At 36.8% G+C, this 23,781-nt stretch overlaps 2 protein-coding genes across 4 annotated transcripts in view; one reads left to right on the top strand and one right to left on the bottom strand.

The window, feature by feature from the left end:
• Positions 1-23,781, bottom strand: part of SMAP1 (small ArfGAP 1) — a 157,970-nt gene that overhangs the window by 121,523 nt on the left and 12,666 nt on the right. The window lies entirely within an intron of this gene.
• Positions 20,286-20,630, top strand: LOC138395766 (large ribosomal subunit protein eL21-like). The gene has a single exon (XM_069488679.1). The coding sequence runs from the start codon at positions 20,286-20,288 to the stop codon at positions 20,628-20,630; it is 345 nt and encodes a 114-aa protein (XP_069344780.1).

Genomic DNA, 23,781 nt, shown 5'->3' with positions numbered 1-23,781 from the left:
GTAATAAAACTATGAAACATTGATATATCAAGATTTTAACAAATACCACGGTGGAATATATTAGCCTTGTTTGCATTTTTAGAAAGAATAAACGCAAAGACTGAGGCAAATTCTGTACCAATTTGAGAACAGCAAACTATAATTATATAAACAGATGTTTTCAACAGTAAGAAATAGAATATTTGAAACATGGACAATTTAAATAACATGCTGCAGAATATAACCAAATGTTTTCATTTGACTTGGAAAAAAATCTGTGATATCAGCAGTCAGCAAAGTAACATCAAATTTATATATGAAGAATACAGCACAGCATAAGAAATTTCCTCCGTAAGTTGATTTAGCCTTCAGATAATGGGGAGGATTAATGCAGTAGATTAAGTTGTTTTGCATCATTTAATTGGGAGTGTCAAGTTTTCATTGGAACAGATGAGTGCTAGCAACATCAATAGTTCTGTCATTTGTTCCTGTATTGTGTTAGTAACTCTAAAATTACATGAGGACAGATGTTATAAATAAATTTAAATATAACTATTCTCTTCATGAGCCTAGCAAAAATGTAAGTTTCAATAAGAAGAAACAAAAGGTTTAAAAGTAATTTTCTTTTCATGCCTTTTTTCTACTAAAATATTATATTGAGTTCCACTTTCTAGCCAAAATATGGAGGAACAGACACTGAATTTGCCCAACTGCCTAGGACAACTTAAAATCCAAACAAAATATAAAAAACGACATTCCTGAAGAGATTGGAAGTCAAGAGTCAGAAAACAAACTAGCTAAGAGCCCTACAATGAACTCAGCTTACTACTGTCTAGGGAAAGCATCCAGGCCATGGCACAGGGAAGATAAACCCAGCCCAGTGGTCTCTCTGATTTGAGGAGGTGATCTGGGAGTCCACAAAGACCAAGGTGGCTGGATTTTACAAGGCAGAGTACAAGAGAAGAGAGAGATGCACAGATAAAACTCCTTAGATCTGCGAAAGGTCACCCTGGATTATTCAACTTAGTACTGATTAGTGCACATGTGTGAGGAAATTATGGAAGGCAGGGAGAAACCCATCCAAAACAATTAGAGGAAAACATCTTAAAACTCAAAAACAGTAGGAAATAGTGTCCCATAAGCCAAACTTGAAAACCTCATCATTCATGGATTATCAAATGTGGTATTTAGAAGAATTTTTGGCTCACTAATGAGATAAATTAATTCCAGAGTAAACACTCCTCTAGTCTCACCTAATAAAGCTGAAAAGAAAGATCTGAAAAAAGTCATGCTATTTACAAGTAACTTAACTGCATCCAAGAGAAAAGGTCAAGAATACTTAAAAAAACACAAAAATATCTAAACAAGCAAAATTCACAATATCTAGCATCCAATAAAAATTGTCAGTCATAAAAAAAGGAAAATATGATGTGCAAAGAGGAGAAAAGTTAATCAACTAAAACTACCCCCAAAATTACATTGATTGATAGAATTAATAGGCAAGATCATTAAGACCATTATCACTGACTTTTTTTTTTTTGTTGTTGAGACAGAGTCTCACTTTGTTGCCCAGGCTAGAGTGAGTGCCGTGGCGTCAGCTTAGCTCACAGCAACCTCAAACTCCTGGGCTCAAGCGATCCTACTGCCTCAGCCTCCCGAGTAGCTGGGACTACAGGCATGCGCCACTATGCCCGGCTAATTTTTTCTATATAGATTTTTTTAGGTGTCCATATAATGTCTTTCTATTTTTAGTAGAGACGGGGTCTCGCTCAGGCTGGTCTCGAACTCCTGACCTTGAGCAATCCACCCGCCTCGGCCTCCCAGAGTGCTAGGATTACAGGCGTGAGCCACCGCGCCCGGCCAATTATCACTGACTTTTATATGTTCAAGAAGGTAGAGCAAAGATTGACCATGTTAAGTAGAGGTATGCATGTGTGTGGGCACAAAAGACCCAAAACAAACTTCTAAAAGATGAAACTATAATGCCTAAGATATACATTGGACAGAATTAAGAGGATATTAGACAATACAGAAGGGAAAAAAACTATTAAAGAATTTGAAGATAAAGCAATAGCAACTATATGAAATGAAACACAAAGAGGAAAAAAAAAAACATCACTGAGCTCTGCAGCAATTTCAGCAGCCTAATTAATTTATAATTGGAATCCCTGAACTAGAAGAGGAAGATGACAGAAAAAAGTATGTAAGGAAATAATTGCAGAAATTTTTCTAAATTTGTTGAAAACTATAAACCCACAGAACCAAGAGGACCCTCAAAGAACTCCAAAAACAAGAAGCATGAAGAAAACTACCAAAAGGCACTTCATAACTGAACTACTTAAAACTAGGGATGAAGAAAAAAACCTTAAAAGCAGCTGGTAAAAAAAAAAAAAAAGACATTATGTATGAAGGAACAAATATAATGATTATAGATTTCTCTTTGAAACAATACTAGCTAGGAGATAGTGGAAGATCTCAAAACTACTGAAAGTAAAATATTATCAACCTGGAACTGTTTACCATGCTAAAATATCTTTCAGAAACAAAGGTTAAATAAAAATCAGGATAGAAATCAATGAAACAGAAAACAGAAAGGCAACAAAGACACTGAGAAGAAAAGCTGATTATTTGAGAAAAATCAATAAAATTATTAATAATAAGCCTCTAGCCAGGCTAAGAAAGAAAATATAAAACACCAATATCAGGAATGAGAGAAGTGACACCACTATAGATTTTACACATATCACAAAAATAAGGGAACATTATAAACAACTTTACATTAATAAGTGCAACAATTCCTTGAAAGACACAAATGAGATCTCTCCAGAAGGAAAAGATAATAGCTCATTATCTATTAAAGAATCTGAATCTACAATTTAATACCTTCAGCAAAAAACAAACAAAAATTCCTAGCCAACATCGCTTTACTGGAGAAATCTACCAAATAATTAAGGAATAACATCACTTCTATACAAACTCTTCAGGCAACTGAAGGGAAAAAAGGGGGTATGGAAAATATTTTCTAATTCATTTTGTAAGGCTAACATTACCCTCATACTAAACCAGACAAAGACATCATGAGAAATGAAACCTACAGATTAACACCCTTCATGAAAAGTTGTAAAAGTCTTAAAAAAATTTTAGCAAATCAAATTCAAGAATATATAAAAAGGATAATACACCATAACCAAGAATGGTGTGTCCCAAGAATGCAAGCTTATTGTGTGAAAATCAATGTAGTTGAAAATATTAAAGATTTAAAAAACTATATGATCATCCCAAAAGATACATAAAAAGCATTTGACAATATTCACCATCCATTTCTGATGAAAATCCTCAGCAAACTAGGAATAGAAAGGAACTTCCTTAACTTGATAAAAGGCATCTATAAAAAACCTACAGCTAACATCATATATCCAAACACTTTCCCCCTTAACATCAGGATCAAGACAAGCAAGTCCACTCTCATCACTTCCATTTTACTGAAGAGTCTAATCAGTGCAATAAGGTAAGATAAACGAAATAAAAGGCATCCAGATTGGAAAGAAAGCATAAATTGTCTGTACTTGAGGATGACAATTGTCTAGGTAGGAGATCTGATGGGATCTACAAAAAAGCTACTAAAACAAATAAGTGAGGTTAGCTAGGTTGCAGGATTAAGATCAATGTGCAGAAACCTACTGTATTATTATGTACTAATAATAAACAGATATTAAAATTTTAAAAATGCCATTTGTAATAGCATTAAAAAATTAAAACTACTTACAGAAAAATCTGACAAAAGATAAGCAAAGCCTGTACACTGAAAACTATAAAACACTACTGAGCAAAATTAAATAAGATCTAAATAAATAGAGAGATATATTTTGTTCACAGATTGGAAGACTCTATATTGTTTAAGATATCAATTCTCCCCAAATGGATCTACAGACTCAAAGCAATCCCAATTAAAATCTGAAAGCGGGTGGAAAGGAATGGCAGACTAGAAGCCACCTGCCAGCAAGCTGCTCCCCAGAGAAGAAGTGAAAGGTGCAGGCAGCTGTCTACACAGAGATCACTCTTCTCTGAAGCAGCATTGTGAAATCACAGAGAAGCAACGCAGGACACTCAGAGTAGGGGAAAAAAAAAAAAAGTGACGGGGTGATACATATGACAAGATCAGAGAAGTGGGGAACACTAGCAGGATACAGTGCTGGGGTGCCACACCCACTCTGCTGGCGCAATGGGAACTGAACTTCAAGTTCACTCCCACCACCCCCCCAGACCTCTGCCTGGCCAGACCCAGGACCTGCCTGGAGTCTGTGCAGAGCCATTGCATCAGACAACAGGCATGGTGAGGACTGGGCGGCAGCTAAAGCCATCCTGTGCTCTCGGTTACATCGCGTCAGGTCTACACCATGCTGGGGAGATAGTTTACTGACCTTTGGCTTTCCTGAGCCATACCTTGTGACTTGAAGCCAAGCACTTCTCCCATAGAGCGCAACGGGATCTCAGCACGGGAACTGACTGGGGCACAGCAAGCTCTGACCTGAGAGACTGTGGGGAACCGCGTTGGCAGGTCCCAGGTGGGGAGCAGAGAAATCCGCGGTCCCTGGGCCCCAGGAAACAACATCTGCCCGCCTGACTTGGCACCCACCGGCCACCTGAGCCTGCAGAACAGCCTGCCACTTGCTCAGCCCAGAATCCACCCTACAGACCCCAATGGCCTCCTGCCTGCTTGGCCCTAACCCCGCCCTCCAGTTCAGATCAGCCTGGAGGACCACACTGCTTCTGGCTCCTCCCAAGTCCTGGCTCTGAAGCTCACACCAGAGCGGCTCCATCTCTGTGCCTCCAGAACCCCGACCAGGCCCAAGACACCATCCCAAGTCTTCAGTGCTATATCTGGACCCCAAGACCCCACCCCAGAGCCTCCACCACTGCAGCAGGGCCGGAAAAACTGCTCCAAAGGCCAACACCCCGCCAGAGACTCCCTCAAGCCACCAGTACCCTGCAACGTGGTTTGAGGAAACATACACCACATCTAGCTGCTGCTGTTACCTCTGTGCGGAGACCCCAGATGGAGCAATCCCCACAATAGCCTCAGTGAGGAGAGTTTCACCCAGCTCCCAACTCAAACATCCTACAACTATCTAGTGAACAAGCCAACACCCAACCCAAACAGCATCCAGCACAGGCTTCAACAGAGGCAATCACAAGAAAACAAAACAAATCAAAACAGCTTCATTACAGGCTTTTAGTGCACATACCCCTCCTCTGCCACGTCAACATTCCAGAGTAGGGAGGGAATAAAAGAGCACCATCTAGTGACCTCCCCTTACTTTAATCAAGTAGGAGAGTTTCCAGCAAGGAACAGCAGCCCTGCAAACCTATTAGCCCACAGTTGAGAAAGAAATCTCAAATGAGAAAAAAACAGCAAAAGAACCCTGGCAACATGAAAAATCAAACCAGATCAACACTCCCAAGGGATCACAATGGAGCTATAGCAGTGAACTCCAACTACAAGGAAACTGTCAAAATGACAGAAACGGAATTCAGAACATGGATGGCAAATAAGATGAACGGAATTGAAGAGAAAGTTAAAAACCAACAAGAAGCCCAAAAAATATTTCAGGAAATCAATGAAAAAATCACAAAAGAACTAGACAAAATTGGGAAAGATACAATGGAACATAAAACAAATGAAAGAGTCATTCAGGAATTTTCAAAACACAGCAGGAACCTTCAGGAACAGATTAAATCAAGGAGGAGAAAGAATTTCAGAGCTTGAAGAAAATGCTCTTGAGTTCATCCAATCTGTAAAGAGGCAGAGAAGAGAACAACAAAGGCAGAGCAATCACTTAACAGATATGAGACTATGTGAGCGAACAAACATGCGAGTTATAGGTAACCCTAAGGGAAAAGAAGAAAGCGCTAAACGAATGGAAAAACTATTTGAGGATATTATTGAGGAAAACTTCCCCAGTATCACCAGAGATCCAGACTTTCAGCTACAAGATGGCCATCGAACTCTGAGAAGATTCATAGCAAATAAGACCACTCCAAGACACATAGTAATCAACCTGGCCAAAGTCAAAATGAATAAGAAAATTCTACATGCAACTAGATGACCTACAGGGGAAAACCCATTAGGATAACAGCAGACTTCTCAGCAGAAAATGTACAATCCCGAAGGGAGTGAGCCGCCATCTTCAATCTTCTTAAACAGAACTGCCAGTCTAGAATTTTGTGTCCTGCAAAACTAAATTTCACATTCGATGGAGAAATTAAGCCTTTTCCAGACAACAAAACATTGAGAAAATTTGTCATAACTAGACCTGCTCTGCAGGAAGTACTCAGATCTGCATTACACACAGATCAATACAATAAACACCCACCAGTGTAAAATAACCCAAAAGCTAAAGGTCAAAGCCCAGATACCACAATGACTCAAGAGGAAAAACAATACAATAAAGTTCTATGCAAAAGAATGAACAGAAATCCACTCATCAATTATTTTAACAATTGTAAATGGCTTGAACTTCCCACTGAAGACACATAGACTGCCTGAATGGATAAAAAACCACAAGCTGAGTAACTGCTGCCTCCAGGAAACGCATATAACCCAAAAGGACTCATTCAGACTCAAGGTGAAGGAATGGAAAACAATATTCTATGCAAACGAAAACCAAAATAAAGCTGGTGTAGCCATTCCCTTATCAGATAACATAGACTTCAAATCAATAAAAGTAAAGAAAGACAAAGACTGTCACTATGTAATGGTGAAGGGAGCAATTCAACAAGAAAACATAACAATCCTAAACATTAATGCACCTAACCCAGGAGCACCCAGATTCATAAAGCAAACCCTACTTAATCTAAACAAAATGATAAACACCAGCATCGTAATAGCTGGGAACTTCAATATTCCACTGACAGAATGGGACAAATTCTCCAAGCAGAAAATAAACAAGGAAACAATGGATTTAAACAGGACTCTATAACAAATGGGCCTCACAGACATTTACAGAATATTCTACCCCAAAACTACTGAATACACGTTCTTCTCAGCAGCTCATGGAACATTCTCTATGACTGACCACATCCTAGGCCACAAAACATGTCTCAACAAATTTTTAAAAAAGAAATAATACCATGTATCTTCTCAGCTACACGGAATAAAATTAGAAATCAATTCCAAAAGAAACACTCAACTCTACACAAAGTCATAGAAATTAAACAACCTGCTGAACGATTACTAAGTCAAGGAGGAAACTGAAACAGAAATCAAAAGATTCTCCGAACTAAATGACAAAGGGGACACAAATTATCAAAACCTGTGCAATTCAGCAAAAGTAGACCTAAGAGGAAAATTCATAGCCTTAAATGCCTACATCTAAAAGACAGAAAAATCACAAATCAACAATCTAATGAATCATCTCAAGGTCTCAAGGAACTGGAAAAGGAAAAGCAAACAAATCCCAAACTAAGCAGAAGAAAAGAAATAACTAAGGTCAGAGCAGAACAAAATAAAATTGATTACAAAAGAATTACACAGATGATTAATAAAACAAAAACTAGGTTCTTTAAAAAGATAAAAACAAAATTGACAGGCCTCTCACTAGATTAATTAACCAGAAGGAGAAAAGAACGAATGCTAATAAGCTCAATCAGAAATGAAAAATGAGATGTTACAAGTGATATCACAAAAAAATACAAAATATTAGGTCATTAAATCTGAAATGTCTGATTTCGAATCAAAAGTTTAGTTTATTATATCTAAAAAAGAAGTACTACAATTAATTAAAGTATGCACCTAAAGTATTGACACAGTTTTGCCATCTTAAGGTTAGCTTGTTTATGCTAGCAATGAAGAAGCCTGGAGAGCGAGTGGTGAGGAAATCATGCAAGGCATTTCCACAGCTTGTTCAGAATTGAATATTTTTCCTTACAAGAAGTGGTCCAAAGCCTGGAAGAAGTGGTAATCAGTTGGTGCAAAATCTGGTGAATATGGTGGATGACAGAAAGCTTACAAGTCCAATTGCTGTAGTTTGAGCAGTGTTGTTTGTATAATAATGTTGTCTTGCAAGAGGATTAGCTTATCTCCATTGACCAGTCTCGGCTGCTTAACTGCAAGCATCCTCATCATGTCATCCAGTTGGTCACAGTACACATCCACTGTAATCGACTGGGTTTCATGAAGCTGTAGTGGATAATATCAGCACTGGACCACCAAACAGACACCATTAGTTTGTGGTTTTTTTAATGAATATTCAGTTTTGGACTGTGTTTCGGCACTTCATCTTTATCCCACCATTGTGCCCAACACTTGCAATTGTCAAAAAGAATCCATTTTCCATCACACGTAACAACATGGTAGTGAAATGGTTAGCCTTTACGTCATGACAGCAAAGAAAGGCAAGCTTTGAGACAATTTCTCTTCTGATGTTCGTTTAATTTATGAGGAACCCATTTATGCAGCTTCTTTACCTTGCACATTTGTTTCAAGTGGTCCAATTCTGTTGGAATAGTAATGTCAAACTTTGCTGCTAATTCACATATAGGTTGAGATGGATTCACTTCCACTATAGCTTTCCGCTCATCATTATCCACCTTGGTTTCCGGCTGCCATGTGGCTCATTTTCAAGATTAAAATCACCAGAACGGAACTTCACAAATTATCAACGTATTGTGCATTCATTAGCCACATCCTCCCCAAACGCTTCACTGCTATTTTGAGCTGTCTGTGCTGCATTGCTTCCATAATGAAACTCATATTAAAAAATAACAGGTTTTTTTTTTTTAACTTATCCAGGGTTTCACAAAAATTGCTCTAACAAAAATTCTGAAAGATAATCACAAGCCAAAATTTGTGGCTGAAAGAATGAAGATATACCTTCAAAATAAAAAATGAAAGAATAAGTGTCAAAGTGAAACATTAGAGAGATCAACTGTCAAACTCAGTACATAAGGAAATCAGATATTTCATACTTACTAACCTAACATCATCTCTGAATACTATAAAAATCTCTATGCACATAAACTTAAAAATGTTGAGGAAATGGACAAATTTTTGGAAACACACAACCTCCCCAGGTTCAATCAGGAAGAAACAGAACTGCACAGACCAATATCAAGTAACAAAATTGAACCAGGAATAAAAAAATCTTCCAACAAAAAAAGTCCTAGACCAGATGGTGTCACACCCAAATTTTAGCAGAACTACAAAGAACTAGTACGCATACTGCAGAAATTATTTCATAACATTGAGAAGGAAGGAGTCCTCCCCAACTCGTTCTATGAAGCCAATATCATCTTGATACCAAAGACACGAAAGGATACAACAAGAACAAAAAAAGACTACAGACCAATATCCCTTATGAATATAGACCAATATCTCCTATTCATATAGATGCATAAAATCCTAGCAAACCAAATTCAGCTGCACATCAAGAAAATAATCCACCACTAATAGGTGGGCTTCATCCCAGAGATGCAAGGATGGTTGAACATAAACAAATCTATAAATGTGATTCACAGTGGATAAAAGACTTAAAACTAAAGCATGAAACTATAAGAAATCTAGAGAATATGTTGGAAAAACTCTCATAGACATCAGCCTAGGCAAAGAATTTATGAAGAAGACTCCAAAAGCAATTACAGCAACAACAAAAATGAATGGGACCTGAACAAATTAAAAAGTTTCTCCACAGCCAAGGACATAATCAATAGAGTGAACAGACAACCTACAGAATGGGAGAAAATACCTGCATGCTATACATCCAATAAAGGGCTAATAACCAGAATCTACAAAGACCTCAAGCAATAACCAAGAAAAAATCAAACAACCCTATTAAAAAGTTTGCAGAAGACATAAACAGAGGCTTTTCAAAAGAAAATAGACTGATGGCCAATAAACACATGAAAAAATGCTGAACGTCTATAATCATCAGGGAAATGCAAATCAAAACCACAAAGAGATATCACCTAACTCCAGTGAGTATGGTTCTTATCAAAAAGTCCCAAAAAAACAAATATTGGCATGGATACAGAGAGATAGGCTGCAAACTAGTACAACCTCTATGGAAAGTAGTATGGAGATACCTCAAAGAACTAAAAATAGACCTACCATTTGATCCAGCAATCCCACTATCAGGTATTCTCCCAAAGGAAAAAAAGTCATCTTATCAAAAAGATACTTGCACTCGAATGTTTACAGCAGCACAATTCACAATCTCAAAAATGTGGAAACAACCTAAGTGCCCATCAATACATGAGTGGATTAATAAAATGCGGTATATGTATATCACGGGGTACTACTCAGCCATAAAAAATGGTGAACTAATACCTTCTGTAACAATCTGGATGGAACTGGAGGCCATTCTTCTAAGTGAAGTATAATAAGAATGGAAAAACAACCACCACATGTACTCATGATTAAGTTAGAACTAATCAATTAACACTTATGTGCACATACTGAAGTAAAAACTCAATGGAAATCAAGCAGGTGGGAGGAGGAGAATGGTAAATTCACACCTAACCATTTCAACACACACTATCTGCATGATAGACACACTTATAACTTTAACTCAAGCTATACAAAAGCAATTCATATAACCAGAACATTTGTCCCCCTCTAATATTCTGAAATTTTTAAATCTGAAAAGATTACTTGTAGAAATCGACAAACTGATTCTAAAATTCATATGGAAGTTCAGGAGACTTAGAATAGCCAAAGTAACTCTGGAAAAGAGTAACAAATTTGGGGCACTTATACTACCTTACTACAAGATTTACTATAAAGCTATAATAATCAATACTGTGTAATACTGACATACAGGTGGACAAACAAATCAACATAACATAATTAACACCAAAATATTCCCCAACATATACAGTCGATGGATTTTTGACAAAGGTGCAGAGGTAATTCAAGGAAGAAGGATAAATATTTTCAAGAAATGACCTAGAAGGACATTTTGAATATCCATATGCAAAAAAAATTAACTTTGATCCATATCTCCTATCACATATAAAAAGCAATTCAAAATGGATCATGGACATAAATATAAAACATAAAACTATAAAACTTTCAGGAAAGAACAATGGAGAAAATCTTCAGTATCTAGGGGTTGGCAAATATTACTTGTCAAAAAACACAATCCATAAAAGGAAAACTTAATAAATTGAATCTCTGCAAAATTGAAAACTGTTCATCTGTGAAAGGCCATGTGAAAAGGATGTAACGACAAGCTACAGAGGAGAAGTATTTGCACATATCTGACAAAGGACTGGTATCTAGAATATATAAAGCACTTTCAAAACTGAACCATTTTTTTAAAAATCCAATTAGAAAATGAAAGACAAGAACAGACATTTCACTGAAGAGGATATACAGATGATAAATTAGCACATGAAAAGATATTCAACACCATTAGCCATTAAGAAAATGGAAATCAAAACCAATATCACTATCACTACACGTCTAACAGAATGGTTAAATTAAAAAGTCACAACATCAAATGCTGGCAGAGACATGGAGAAACTAGTTCGCTCATACATCATTAGTAAGAATATAAAATGGTACAACCACTAGGAAAAAGTTTAGTAACTTTCTTATGAGTCTAAACATGCAATTACCATACAACCCAGCAAATTGCACTATTGGGTACTTATGAGAGAAATGAAGACTTATGTCCACACAAAAACCTGTTCACAAATGTTAACACCTTCATTTTCTTTTTTTTTTTTCTTTTTTTTTTTTTTTTTAGACAGAATCGCGCTCTGTTGCCCGGGCTAGAGTGAGTGCCGTGGCATCAGCCTAGCTCACAGCAACCTCAAACTCCTGGGCTTAAGCGATCCTACTGCCTCAGCCTCCCGAGTAGCTGGGACTACAGGCATGCGCCACCATGCCCGGCTAATTTTTTTTTTTTATATATATATATATTTTTAGATGTCCATATAATTTCTTTCTATTTTTAGTAGAGATGGGGTCTCACTCTTGCTCAGGCTGGTCTCGAACTCCTGAGCTCCAGTGATCCGCCCGCCTCGGCCTCCCAGAGTGCTAGGATTACAGGCGTGAGCCACCACGCCCGGCCTAACACCTTCATTTTCAATAGCCAAAAACTATAAACAGCCCAGAAGTTCTTTAGCAGGTGAATGGTTAAACTATGGTATATATAATCATATCATCAAACTCTAATAAAAAGGAAAGAACTATTAATAGATGCAACATCTAGGATTAATCTCCAAAGAAGTATACTGAGTGAATAAAGCCAATCCCAGAAGGTTGCATATTATATGATTCCATTTATATAAAATTTTTGAAATGACAAAATTTTAGAAGTGGAAAGCAGACTCGTGGTTGCCAGAGGTTAGGAACGGGTGCTCGTGTGTGTGTGGGTGTGTGTGTGTGTACATGTGGTTTTAAGAGAGACATTCAAGAGACCCTTGTGGTGATGTAATTGTACAGTATCTTCACTGTGGTGGCAGATATATAATCTACACATGTGATATGATTGTATAGACTAAATACACACACACACACACACACACACACAAAAGTAGTACAGGTAAAACTGTAGAAGTTACAATAAGATTTGTGGGTTGTATCAATGTTAATATCTTGCTTGTGATATTCTCCTATAGTTTTATAAGATGTTAGTTACCATTAGAGAAAACTGGGTCAAGCGTCTATATAATTTTGTAATCATCCAACATATATTAAAATATAATCCACACACTATAGTTTTTCTACATATGTTTGAGAAACTCTTTTATTTTCTCTAAAATAAATAAAGTAATTACCTCAATTAAATGGCACAGAGAAAATATGACTTTTTTCTTTTCTTAAGACAGAGTCTCGCTTTGTCGTCCGGGCTGGAGTGTCATGGCATCAGCCTAGCTTACAGCAACCTCAAACTCCTGACCTCAAGCGATCCTCCCACCTTGGCCTCCCAGAATGCTAGGATTACAGGTGTAAGCCACAGCACCCAGCCTTACCATAATTTTTAATTTAACTTTAGTCTTCAAAACAGAGAATCAAAACACTAAAAATACTCAATGCCTTACACTGATAAAACTATAATCATTTTATAATAAATATATATAACTTGCAGTATATAATAAGGTACAATAAAATCTTAATAATCTAAAATCCTACTAAACAGATTCCCTCAGTTAATTGGAGCTGTTGACTGAGAAACTATTTTTATGTGAAAACGATGCTTGGCAAAGAAAGAAATTCATTACAAATGTAACAATGATTACTTCATGAAAATGACAATACTCATTATTTAAAATTTAAAAATTAGAATGGTACTGTCCAATTGACCTTTCTGTGATGTTGGAAACATTCTATAATCTACATTGTCCAACACATTAGCTCCTAGCCACATGTGGCTATTGAGCCTTGAAATGTGAGTAGTGGGACTAAGGAATTGAATGTTTAAGTTCAGCTAAATAGTCTTATGCCTAATGTCTCCCACCTGGACAGAACAAATCTAAAACTTAGAGAAAAATTCAAAAAAGAACACACACATAGCCACAATATAAAAATAATCATCAGTGTGTCAGGTCAATATTTCTCAAACAGGACATTACTGGCGTTTTGGGCAGAATAATTCATTGTGCAGAATTGTCCTAAAGAGAATAATCCTTTCAAATGACAAGGGCATTTTCTCCCCAAATGTAATTTTATGGCTATTCTTGAAAAATTAGAGTATTATTTCATTCAAAGATATTACTAAACCAATGGAGTTAAGAGCAATAATGCATTTTCACCAGCAGATGGCGGATATATATATTATTAATATAAAAACCACCACTTAGTATACCATATTCAAATGCTTAAGAAGTCCAATGGTACTGAACCAAAAGACACTAGTATATTCATTTGAACAAACAGAATTGTATTTCTTGAAGGTATGAAATAAATGTGCTAAAAATAAATACATATTTTTCAAAAACACTGACAGTTCTCCTCAAACAACAATTTTTGTCAATTTTATCAGTTTATTCAATAGTTAACTACAATACCTCAAAAAAAACAAAATAACTCTGAAAAAATTTCAACTAAGCCTTATTTCAAGGGACATTTACATACATATTAACAACATTCCTTCAGCTGCAAAATAAATTCCAAACAATTTTCCTCACAGGGCACTAAAGTTGTCAGAATTCCAAGGGAAAATAAGGATTTGCTTCAAAAGTAAACCAAACATAGAAAACAAAACATGCAATGAAATTTGTCAAAGGTGCTAGAAAATGGCAAATGATCTGCCTAAGAAAAACATGAGAAAAGGTGCCAACATACTAAAAACTCACTTTCTTAAATCTTACTGCACTGCACTGCACTGCACAGCAGGTGGAAAACGGGCTGTGAAGCAATTTGGGTTCAATTTCACAACACACCTTTTCATAAGAGCTTAGAAAATAGTTTCAAAGTCTACTAAAAAAACACAAAAATAAAATGGCCTTTTCTTTTTTTTTTGAGACAGAGTCTCACTCTGTTGCCCAGGCTAGAGTGAGTGCCGTGGCGTCAGCCTAGCTCACAGCAACCTCAAACTCCTGAACTCAAGCGATCCTCCTGTCTCAGCCTCCCGAGTAGCTGGGACTACAGGCATGCGCCACCATGCCCGGCTAATTTTTTCTATATATATTTTTAGCTGTCCATATAATTTCTTTCTATTTTTAGTAGAGATGGGGTCTCGCTCTTGCTCAGGCTGGTCTCGAACTCCTGAGCTCAAACGATCCGCCCACCTCGGCCTCCCGGAGTGCTAGGATTACAGGCGTGAGCCACCGCGCCCGGCCTAAAATGGCCTTTTCTAGTCCCTTTTACCTCACGATTGCACTTAATTTTCCTGACTATATCCCTTTCTTAAAACCCTCTTCTCCCAAGTCTTTTCTGTTCTGATTTTCTGCAGTCTCCCAGGCTCATATTTAGTTCCTTCAATGATTCTATTAATACTTCCTCTTGCTGCCTCCCTACAAGGTCTTGATCACTGACCCTCTGATTAGACAAGTATCTAATGCAGTCATATAGCTTTGGCAAATACTTCTATCCAGATGACTCCCAAATCAACAATCACCTCCTTGCCTATCCTCTCTCCTAAATATCTGCCCAGTACCTATTCCTGCCTCTAGGAATGTGCAAAGCATGTCTAAGTATATGCACAAACCTGTTTACCAGGTTCTCCCTACCTGGAATAACTTTGCCATTCTTCTTTAAGTTTGATTCTACTCTTCCTTTTTTATTAAAAGCCTTCCCCAACCCCTTGGTGATTTTTACTTTCTCTGAACTAACACCTAATGCTTGCACTATACTTTCCACACAGTCACCCAGAATATATTCTGTGCTTATGGCTTGCCTGTCTCTTTAAAGTAAAGGCTCCTAAGGACAAGGCAGGACAGGGCAGGTCAAGGCTTCTGTTGTGTATCTCTTACTGATGTCTACTCTACTGGACCAGCAGATAAAAAGTAAAAATTTAATAACTACTTTCTTCTCCTGAGCCTTCCATAAAGTATTCTTTTGCTGGTCTAGTCTAAAAATCTGTTCAATTACATTTTTTAATAGACAAAATATAATTGACAAATACTTCCTGCAAAGTAATAAAATGACTATAAGTGCAAAAAAAAAAAAAAAAAAGGCCTAAGACCTGGTATAATTACCGAACACCTACTCATTTATCAAATCCTTACTTTGTGCCATACATTAGTTCGCAAGCTCAGTTAATCCTCACAACCCTGTGACACAGGTATCACCTTTCTGTATGTAATGACACCAAGGCTCAGAAAGTTTAAATACCACAACTCCACCACAAAGAAGGAAGGAGGAAGAGAAAGAAAAAGAAATCAGAGCCAGCAGTGAGACGGCTGAGATTTTAACCCAGAGCAGTCAGCCTTCAAAGCCCTATTAAACTAATCTGCCTCTCAAGGATAACAGCAGAGCAGTGACTCTACCAATACACAGTCAATTGGAGGAAGAATAGCAGAAAAGTTTTTACATAAGTACTATTATTTTCTATATTTATCCTTTGAACTTGAAATGAAGAAATAAATATATAAACAAGTTCAAAATATAAGGACATTGAAAAATTTATAAGGAAGATTCTTTAGGAAACTAATAAAATCTCAGCCACAGCCGCCATGGGAACACAGGATGGAAAGAGTGCCCTCAGCCCCAGGCGCCTGCCACTGCTATCTAGGTGGAGCAGCTGCTGCCACTATCACCTGGGTAATGCCATGACCAACAGACCTGGGCAGGCAAACACGTCAACAAATGCCACCACCACCAGACCTGAATAGGTGAACACTCACACCACGTGCCCACTGCATGTGACAACCACAGGGAAACAAGGAGACACAGGAGAACAGCAGTGTTAAAGGTTCACAGAGCATCCACTCCTCTCCTGCCTGGTCAATCTTCTGGAGTCAGACTCAAGTGTACCATGCAAAAACCTCCCCCTCTCTTCACTAAGCAACAGAGTTCCCACCAGAGGAGAACAGGTGTACTGAAAAGCTATCTGCCTTGAGCTCAAAGAAGAGGTCTCAGAAGACAAGGAACCAGCATAAGAACTCTGGTAACATGAAAAAACAGGCTTTGTTGACACCCCCGACAGATCACAATAGTTCTCTAGCAACGGACTCCACCCAAAATGAAATAGTTGAAATGTCAGATATGGAATTCAGAATATGGATGGCAACTCAGATCAATGGGATGGATGAAGAAATTGAAAACCAACACAAAGACACCAAAAAAAAAAAAAAATTCAGAACATTAATGAAAAATTCACTAAAGAGATAGATAACATAAAAAAATACAACAGAACTTCTAAAAATTAAAAGTCACTAGAGAATTTCAAAATATACTAAAAGGTTTTAACAAAACACCAGACCAAGCAGAAGAAAGAAATTTCAGAGTTTGAAGACAAGGCTTTTTAATTAACCTGGTCACATAAAAATGTAGAAAAAAGAATTAAGAAGAATGAACAAGACATACGAACTACATAAAGCAAACAAATATAAAGAAGCATATTTCCTTCTCTGAGGGAGAAGAAGAAAAAGCAAAAAGCATGGAAAACCTATTTGAGGGAATAATAGAGGAACACTTCCCTGGTAACACTATAGATTTAGACATCCAGATCAAAGAAGGTCATTGAACACCTGGAAGATTCACGGCAAATAAGACATCACCAAGGCACACAGTCATCAGTCTGGACAAAGTCAAAGTGAAGGAGAAAATCCTACAAGCTGCAGTACAAAAGCATCAAGTGACTTACAAAGGAAAACCCATCAGACTAATGGCAAACTTAACAGAAGAAACCTTAAAAGGCAGAAAGGACTGGGGTGCCATTTTCAGTCTTCTTAAACAGAATAACTGCCAGTCAAGATTTTTGTATCCTGCAAAATTAAGTTTCATAAATGAAAGAGAAATAAAGTCTTTTCCCAGACAAGCAAACATTAAGGAAATTTGTCACCGCTAGACCTGCCCTACAAGACATGCTTAACAGTGCTCTATACATGGAACAGAACAATCAATACCCACAATTATACAAACATCTGAAAGTTAAAACTCACAGCTTTTATAAAACAGTAACACAAGAGACAAAACAAAGCAACTAGGTAACAATCAACATGATGAACAGAACATGATCTCACACATCAATCCTAACATCAAATGTAAACACTATTAATGCTCCATTTAAAAGATAGAGACTGGTTGAATGGATAAATGAACATGACCCAAATATATGATGTCCCCAAGAAACCAATTTAACCTACAAAGATTCTCACAGACTCAAAGTAAAGGTATGAAAAAATATATACCATGCAAATGGAAACCAAAAGAAAGCAGGAGTAGCTATTCTTATATCAGATAAAATAGATTTTATACCAACAATGCTAAAGAAAGACAAAATGGTCACTAGATAATGATAAAGGGAGCAATTCAGTAAGAAGATATAACAATCCTAATATATACGCACCTACACAGGGGCTCCCAGATTCATAAAACAAATTCTCCTAGATATAAACAAGGAAATAAATAGCAACATCATAATAGCTGGGGCCTTCAAAGCTCCACTGACAGAATTGGATACATCATCCAGGCAGAAAATCAAAAAAACAGCAGACTTAAACGGGACTGTAGAACAAATGGACCTCACAGACATTCACAGAACATTATATCCCCAAACTATACAATATACATCTTCTCATCAGCACATGGAACATTTAAGTCTAAGCAAATTCAGAAGAATTAAAATCATACCATGTATCTTCTCAGACCACAGTGGAATAAAACTAGAAATCAAGACATCAAGAAATCAAGACAGTTCAAGAGGAACTGTCAAAACTATGTAATTACATGGAAATGAAACAACCTGATGCTTAATGATCCTTGGTCAATGACAAAATCATGATGGAAATCAAAAGAGTGTTCAACAAAGACAACACAAGCTTCCAAATCTCTGAGATACATCCAAAGCAGTGCTAAGAGGGAAGTTCATAGACTTAAATGTCTATACCAGAAAGACAAAAGATTACAAACTAACAACCTAATGTCACACCTCGAGGGACTAGAAAAAGAACAAACCAAACTCAAAGCTAGCAGAAGAAAACAAATAACAAAGCTCAGAGCAGAAATAAACAAAATGGATACCAAAAATACAAAGAATCAATGAAACAAAAAGTTGATTCTTTGAAAAGATAAACAAAATCAACAGACCACTAATGAAATTAACCAGAAATAGAAAAGAAAGGACCCAAATAAGCTCAATCAGAAATGAAACTGGAGACATTACTACTGATACCACAAAAGTACAAAATATCATCCATGACTACTATGAATATGCACACAAACTAGAAAACCTAGAGGAAATGGATAAATTTTTGGAAATACACAACCTCCCAAGCTTGGATCAGGAAGAAATAGAAATCCTGAACAGACCAATAATGAGTAGCAAGATTGGATTAATAATATTAATAAAAAATCTCCCAACAAAAAAAAAAAGCCCTAGGCTGAGGCAGGAGGATTGCTCAAGGTCAGGAGTTTGAGACCAGCCTGAGTAAGGGCAAGACCCCATCTCTACTAAAAATAGAAAAAAATTAGCCAGGCAAGTAAAAATATATATTAAAAAAAAAAAAATTAGCCGGGCATGGTGGCGAATGCCTGTAGTCCCAGCTACTTGGGAGGCTGAGGCAGAAGAATTGCTTGAGCCCAAGAGTGTGAGGTTGCTATAAGCTAGGCTGACGCCACAGCACTCTAGCCCAGGCAACAAAGCGAGACTCTGTCACAAAAAAAAAAAAAAACAAACAAACACACACACACACACACACAAACACACCACCGCCCTGTACCACATGAATTCACAACCAAATTCTACCAGACCTCCAAAGAACTGGCAGCTATCCTACTGAAACTGTTCCATTAAGATAGAGAAGGAGTGACTTCTTCCTAACACATTCTATGAAGCCAATATCCCCATGACACCAAAGCCAGGAAATGATATAACAAAAAAAGACAACTACTGACAAATATCCATCATGAACATAGATACAAAAATCATCAACAACAAAACCAAATCCAGCAGCATATCAAAAAAATAACTCACCACAATCAAGTGGCTTTCATCCCAGGGATGCAAGGATGGTTCAACATATGCAAATCAATAAACGCTATTTACCACAAAAACAGAATTAAAAACAAAAACCAGATGATTACCTCAGCAGATGCAGAAAAAGCATTCAATAAAATCCAGCACTGCTTCCTGATTAAAAAACCCTCAACAAACTGGGTATAGAAGGAACATACCTCAACAGAATAAAAGTTGTATATAACAAATCCACCATCAATGTCATTCTTAATGGAGAAAAGTGAAAAGCATTTACCCTAAAAACTGGAACAAGACATGGACACCCACTGTCACCATTTCTATACAACATAGCACTGGAAGTTCTAGCCACAGCAATCACGCAAAAGAAAGAAAGAAAGGGCATCCAAATCAGGAAAGAGAAGGTCAAACTATCCCTGTTTGCTGACGATATGCTTTCATATCTAGAAAACCCTATAGACTCCACCAAAAGACTCCTAGAATTAATAAATAAATTCAGTAAAGTCTCAGGTTACGACAAAGTTAATGTGCACAAATCAGTAGCATTTCTATATACTAATAACAGTCAAGCTGAGAGTCAAATCAAGAATTCAATAACAGGAGCTGCCATCTTCCAGTAATTCGCCAAAATGACTAACACAAAGGGAAAGAGGAGAGGTACCCAATACATGTTCTCTTAGGCCTTTTAGAAAACATGGAGTTGTTCCTTTGGCTACATACATGGGAATCTACAAGAAAGGTGATGTGGTAGACATCAAGGGAATGAGTACCGTTCAAAAAGGCATGCCCCACAAATGTTACCACGGTAAAACTGGAAAAGTCTACAGTGTTACTCAGCATGCTGTTGGAATTGTTGTAAACAAACAAGTTAAGGGCAAGATTCTTGCCAAGAGGATTAATGTGCATATTGAGCACACTAAGCACTCTAAGAATCGAGAGAGCTTCCTGAAACGTGTGAAGGAAAATGATCAGAAAAAGAAGGAAGCCAAAGAGAAAGGTACCTGGGTTCAACTGAAGAACCAGCCTGCTCCACCCAGAGAAGCACACTTTGTGAGAACCAATTGAAAAGAGCCCGAGCTGCTGGAACCTATTCCCTATGAATTCATGGCACAATAGGTGTCTAACGCTTTGTGAGAAGCAGTGGAGAGGAAGGAGCCTGAGGTGCTGGGACCTGATCCTTGTGAATTCATGGCGTAATAGGCATAGCACACTTTGTAAGAAGCATAAGGAAAGGACCTTGAGCCTGCTGGAACCTATTCCCTATGAATTCATGGCATAAGAGACAAAACTAATAAAAGCCGCTGGATTCTAAAAAAAAAAGAAGAAGAAGAAGAATTCAATACCATTTACAAATAGCTGCAAAGAAAATAAAATACTCAGGAATATATTTACCTAGGAGGTGAAAGATCTCTATAAGGAGAACTACAAAACACTGATGAAAAAAATCATAGATGACACAAACAAATGCAAAAACATTTCATGCTCATGTTTTAGAAGAATCAATATTGTTAAAATGTCCATACTGCCAAAGCAATTTATAGATTCAATGCAATTCCCATCAAAATACCAATGTCATTATTCACAGATCTAGAAAAAATAATCTGAATCTTCATATGAAATCAAAAAAGAACCCAAATAGCCAAAGCAATCCTAAGCAAAAAGAACAAATCTGGAAACATCACATTACCTGACTTCAAATTATACTCCAAGACTATAGTAACGAAAACAACATGGTACTGTTATAAAGGGAGACACATAGATAAAGGGAACAGAATAGAGACCTCAGAAATAAAGCCATGTAGCTATGATATACAACTGATTTTCAACATAGCAGACAAAAACATACACTAGGGAAAGGATGCCCTATTCAGTAAATGGTGCTCAGAAAACCGGATAGCCACACGCAGAAGAATGAAACTGGATCCCTACCTCTCATCATATATAAAAATTAACTCAAGATGAATTAAAGACTTAAATGTAAGACCTGAAACTATAAAAATTCTAGAAGAAAGTGTAAGAAAAACTTCTGGACATTGGCTTAGGGAAAGAATTTATAAGTAAGACCCCAAAGCAAATACAGCAACAACAAAAATAAATGGGACTTAATTAAATGACAAAGTTTCTGCCCAGCAAAGGAAATCAACAGAGTAAACAGACAACCTACAAAATCAGAGAACATATTCACAAACTATGTATCTAAGGGCTAATATCCAGGATCTAATATACAAAGAACTCAAACAAATCAGCGAGAAACAAATAATCCCATCAAAAAGTAGGCAAAAGACATGAACAGATTTGTTTCAAAAAAAGATAGACAAATGGTCAACAAAGACATGTAAAATGCTCAACATCACTAATCACCAGGAAAAGGCAAATTAAAACCACAATGAGGTACCACCCTACCCCATCAGAATGGCCATTATTAAAAAGTCAAAGAACAACAGATGCTGGCACAGACACAGTGAAGAACGCTTATACACTGTTGGTGGGAATGTAAACTACTACTACCTCTGTGGAAAACAGTATGGAGATTTTTCGAAGAAATAAATGTAGACTTATCATTCGATCCAGCAATCCCACTACTGGTTATCTACCCAAAGGAAAAGAAGTCATTTTATCAAAAAGACACCTGCACTTGAATGTTTATCACAATATAATTCACAATTGCAAAGATGTGGACTCAACCTAAGTGTTCATCAATCCACTAATGGATAAAGAAAATGTGTTGTATATATAGACCACAGAATACCACCCAGCCATAAAAAAGAACAAAACAATGTCTTTTGCAGCAACTTAGATGGAAATGGAGACCATTATCCTAAAGTGAAGTATCTCAGGAATGGAAAAAGAAACAACACACATAATCATTAATAACTGGGAGCTAAACAATGGGTATACACAGGCACAAAGAGATGTAAAGGACAATGTAAATCAAGAAGAGGATGGGATGGGAATGAGGGATAAAAACTATCCAGTACAATTAATGCCATTATAGTGACTGGTACACTAAAAGCCCCAACTTAAGTATTACACAAGGTATCCATGAAACAAAAACATTTTTACCCCATAATATTTTGAAATTTAAAAAAATATATATACAATCAACCTAAGTACTCAGCAACCAATGAGCAGATTAAGAAAATGTGGTGTGTATACATATACCATGGAGTACTTACTAGTCAGCCATAAAAAGGAATGAAATAATGTCATTTGCAGCAACTTGGATAAACTGGAGATCATTATCCCAAGTGAAGTATCTCATAAATGGAAAAATAAATACCACATTTCCTTACTTACAAGCGGGAGCTAAGTGAGGGATGTTTATGGTCATAAAGCAGTGTAATGAACACTGAAAACTAAGAAGGGGGAGGATAGAAGGGGAGTGAGGGATCAAAATCTAACTATCAGGTACAATGTACACTATTCTCGTGAAAGGTACACTGAAAGCCCTGAGTTCAGCAGTATATAATTCATTCATTTAACAAAAAATACTTGTAACCCCTAAATCTATTGAAATAAATAAATAATTTAAAAATACAAATATCTCTTTTAAATTATCCACACTATTAACTGATTAATTTCATAAGATAATCATTTGCTCTCAGATAACACTGCAGATACCGCACAGCATACCAAACTTTGAAATACGTCTATATTATCATCAAATTTATGTTTGAATAAACTGGCTAAAGACTTAATAGATAATCATTGCTCTCTCTAAACTAATTTTTTTCTTAATATGCTGCCATTATATAGATATGGTTTGGTTAAGCATAAACAACCAGAGTTTACCCCCCTTCTCACTGTGTACAATAACTGAACTAAACTTAAAGAATGAAAAGATTAAAAATCTGAGTGTTACCTTTCGTAAAGGTCAAGGGTAATACATTAATTTCTGACCTGACAAAGCAACAGACAAGTTTCCAGAAGACTTGTGTTCACTCCCATATTCTCTCATTGTTGCATAGCTTTGAGCAAGTCATTTAACCTCTTTCAGCTAATATGAGATTAGAACAGATACCATGACAGGACTCTTGTATCTCTTTCTATAATTCCGTAATTACTAAATATGTATACATACATACACACAGAGAGAGAGAAAGAGAGGGAGGGAAGGAGAGGGAGAAGGGTAGAGAGAGAGAAAGGAAAATCAGAAATTGAAAATCTTTCCCAAGTGCTCAAACCACTTATTCAAGGCCTTACTGATAGAATCTAG

This window comes from Eulemur rufifrons, chromosome 15 (assembly GCF_041146395.1).
Source record: "Eulemur rufifrons isolate Redbay chromosome 15, OSU_ERuf_1, whole genome shotgun sequence".
NCBI lineage: Eukaryota > Metazoa > Chordata > Mammalia > Primates > Lemuridae > Eulemur > Eulemur rufifrons.
The sequence above is the reverse complement of the archived record's forward strand: the minus strand, read 5'-3'. Positions and strand labels throughout refer to the sequence as shown.

What these genes read in the sequence shown, in the direction of transcription:
- LOC138395766 (XM_069488679.1), top strand. Translation starts at nt 20,286, where the DNA reads ATGGGAATCTACAAGAAAGGTGATGTGGTAGACATCAAGGGAATGAGT.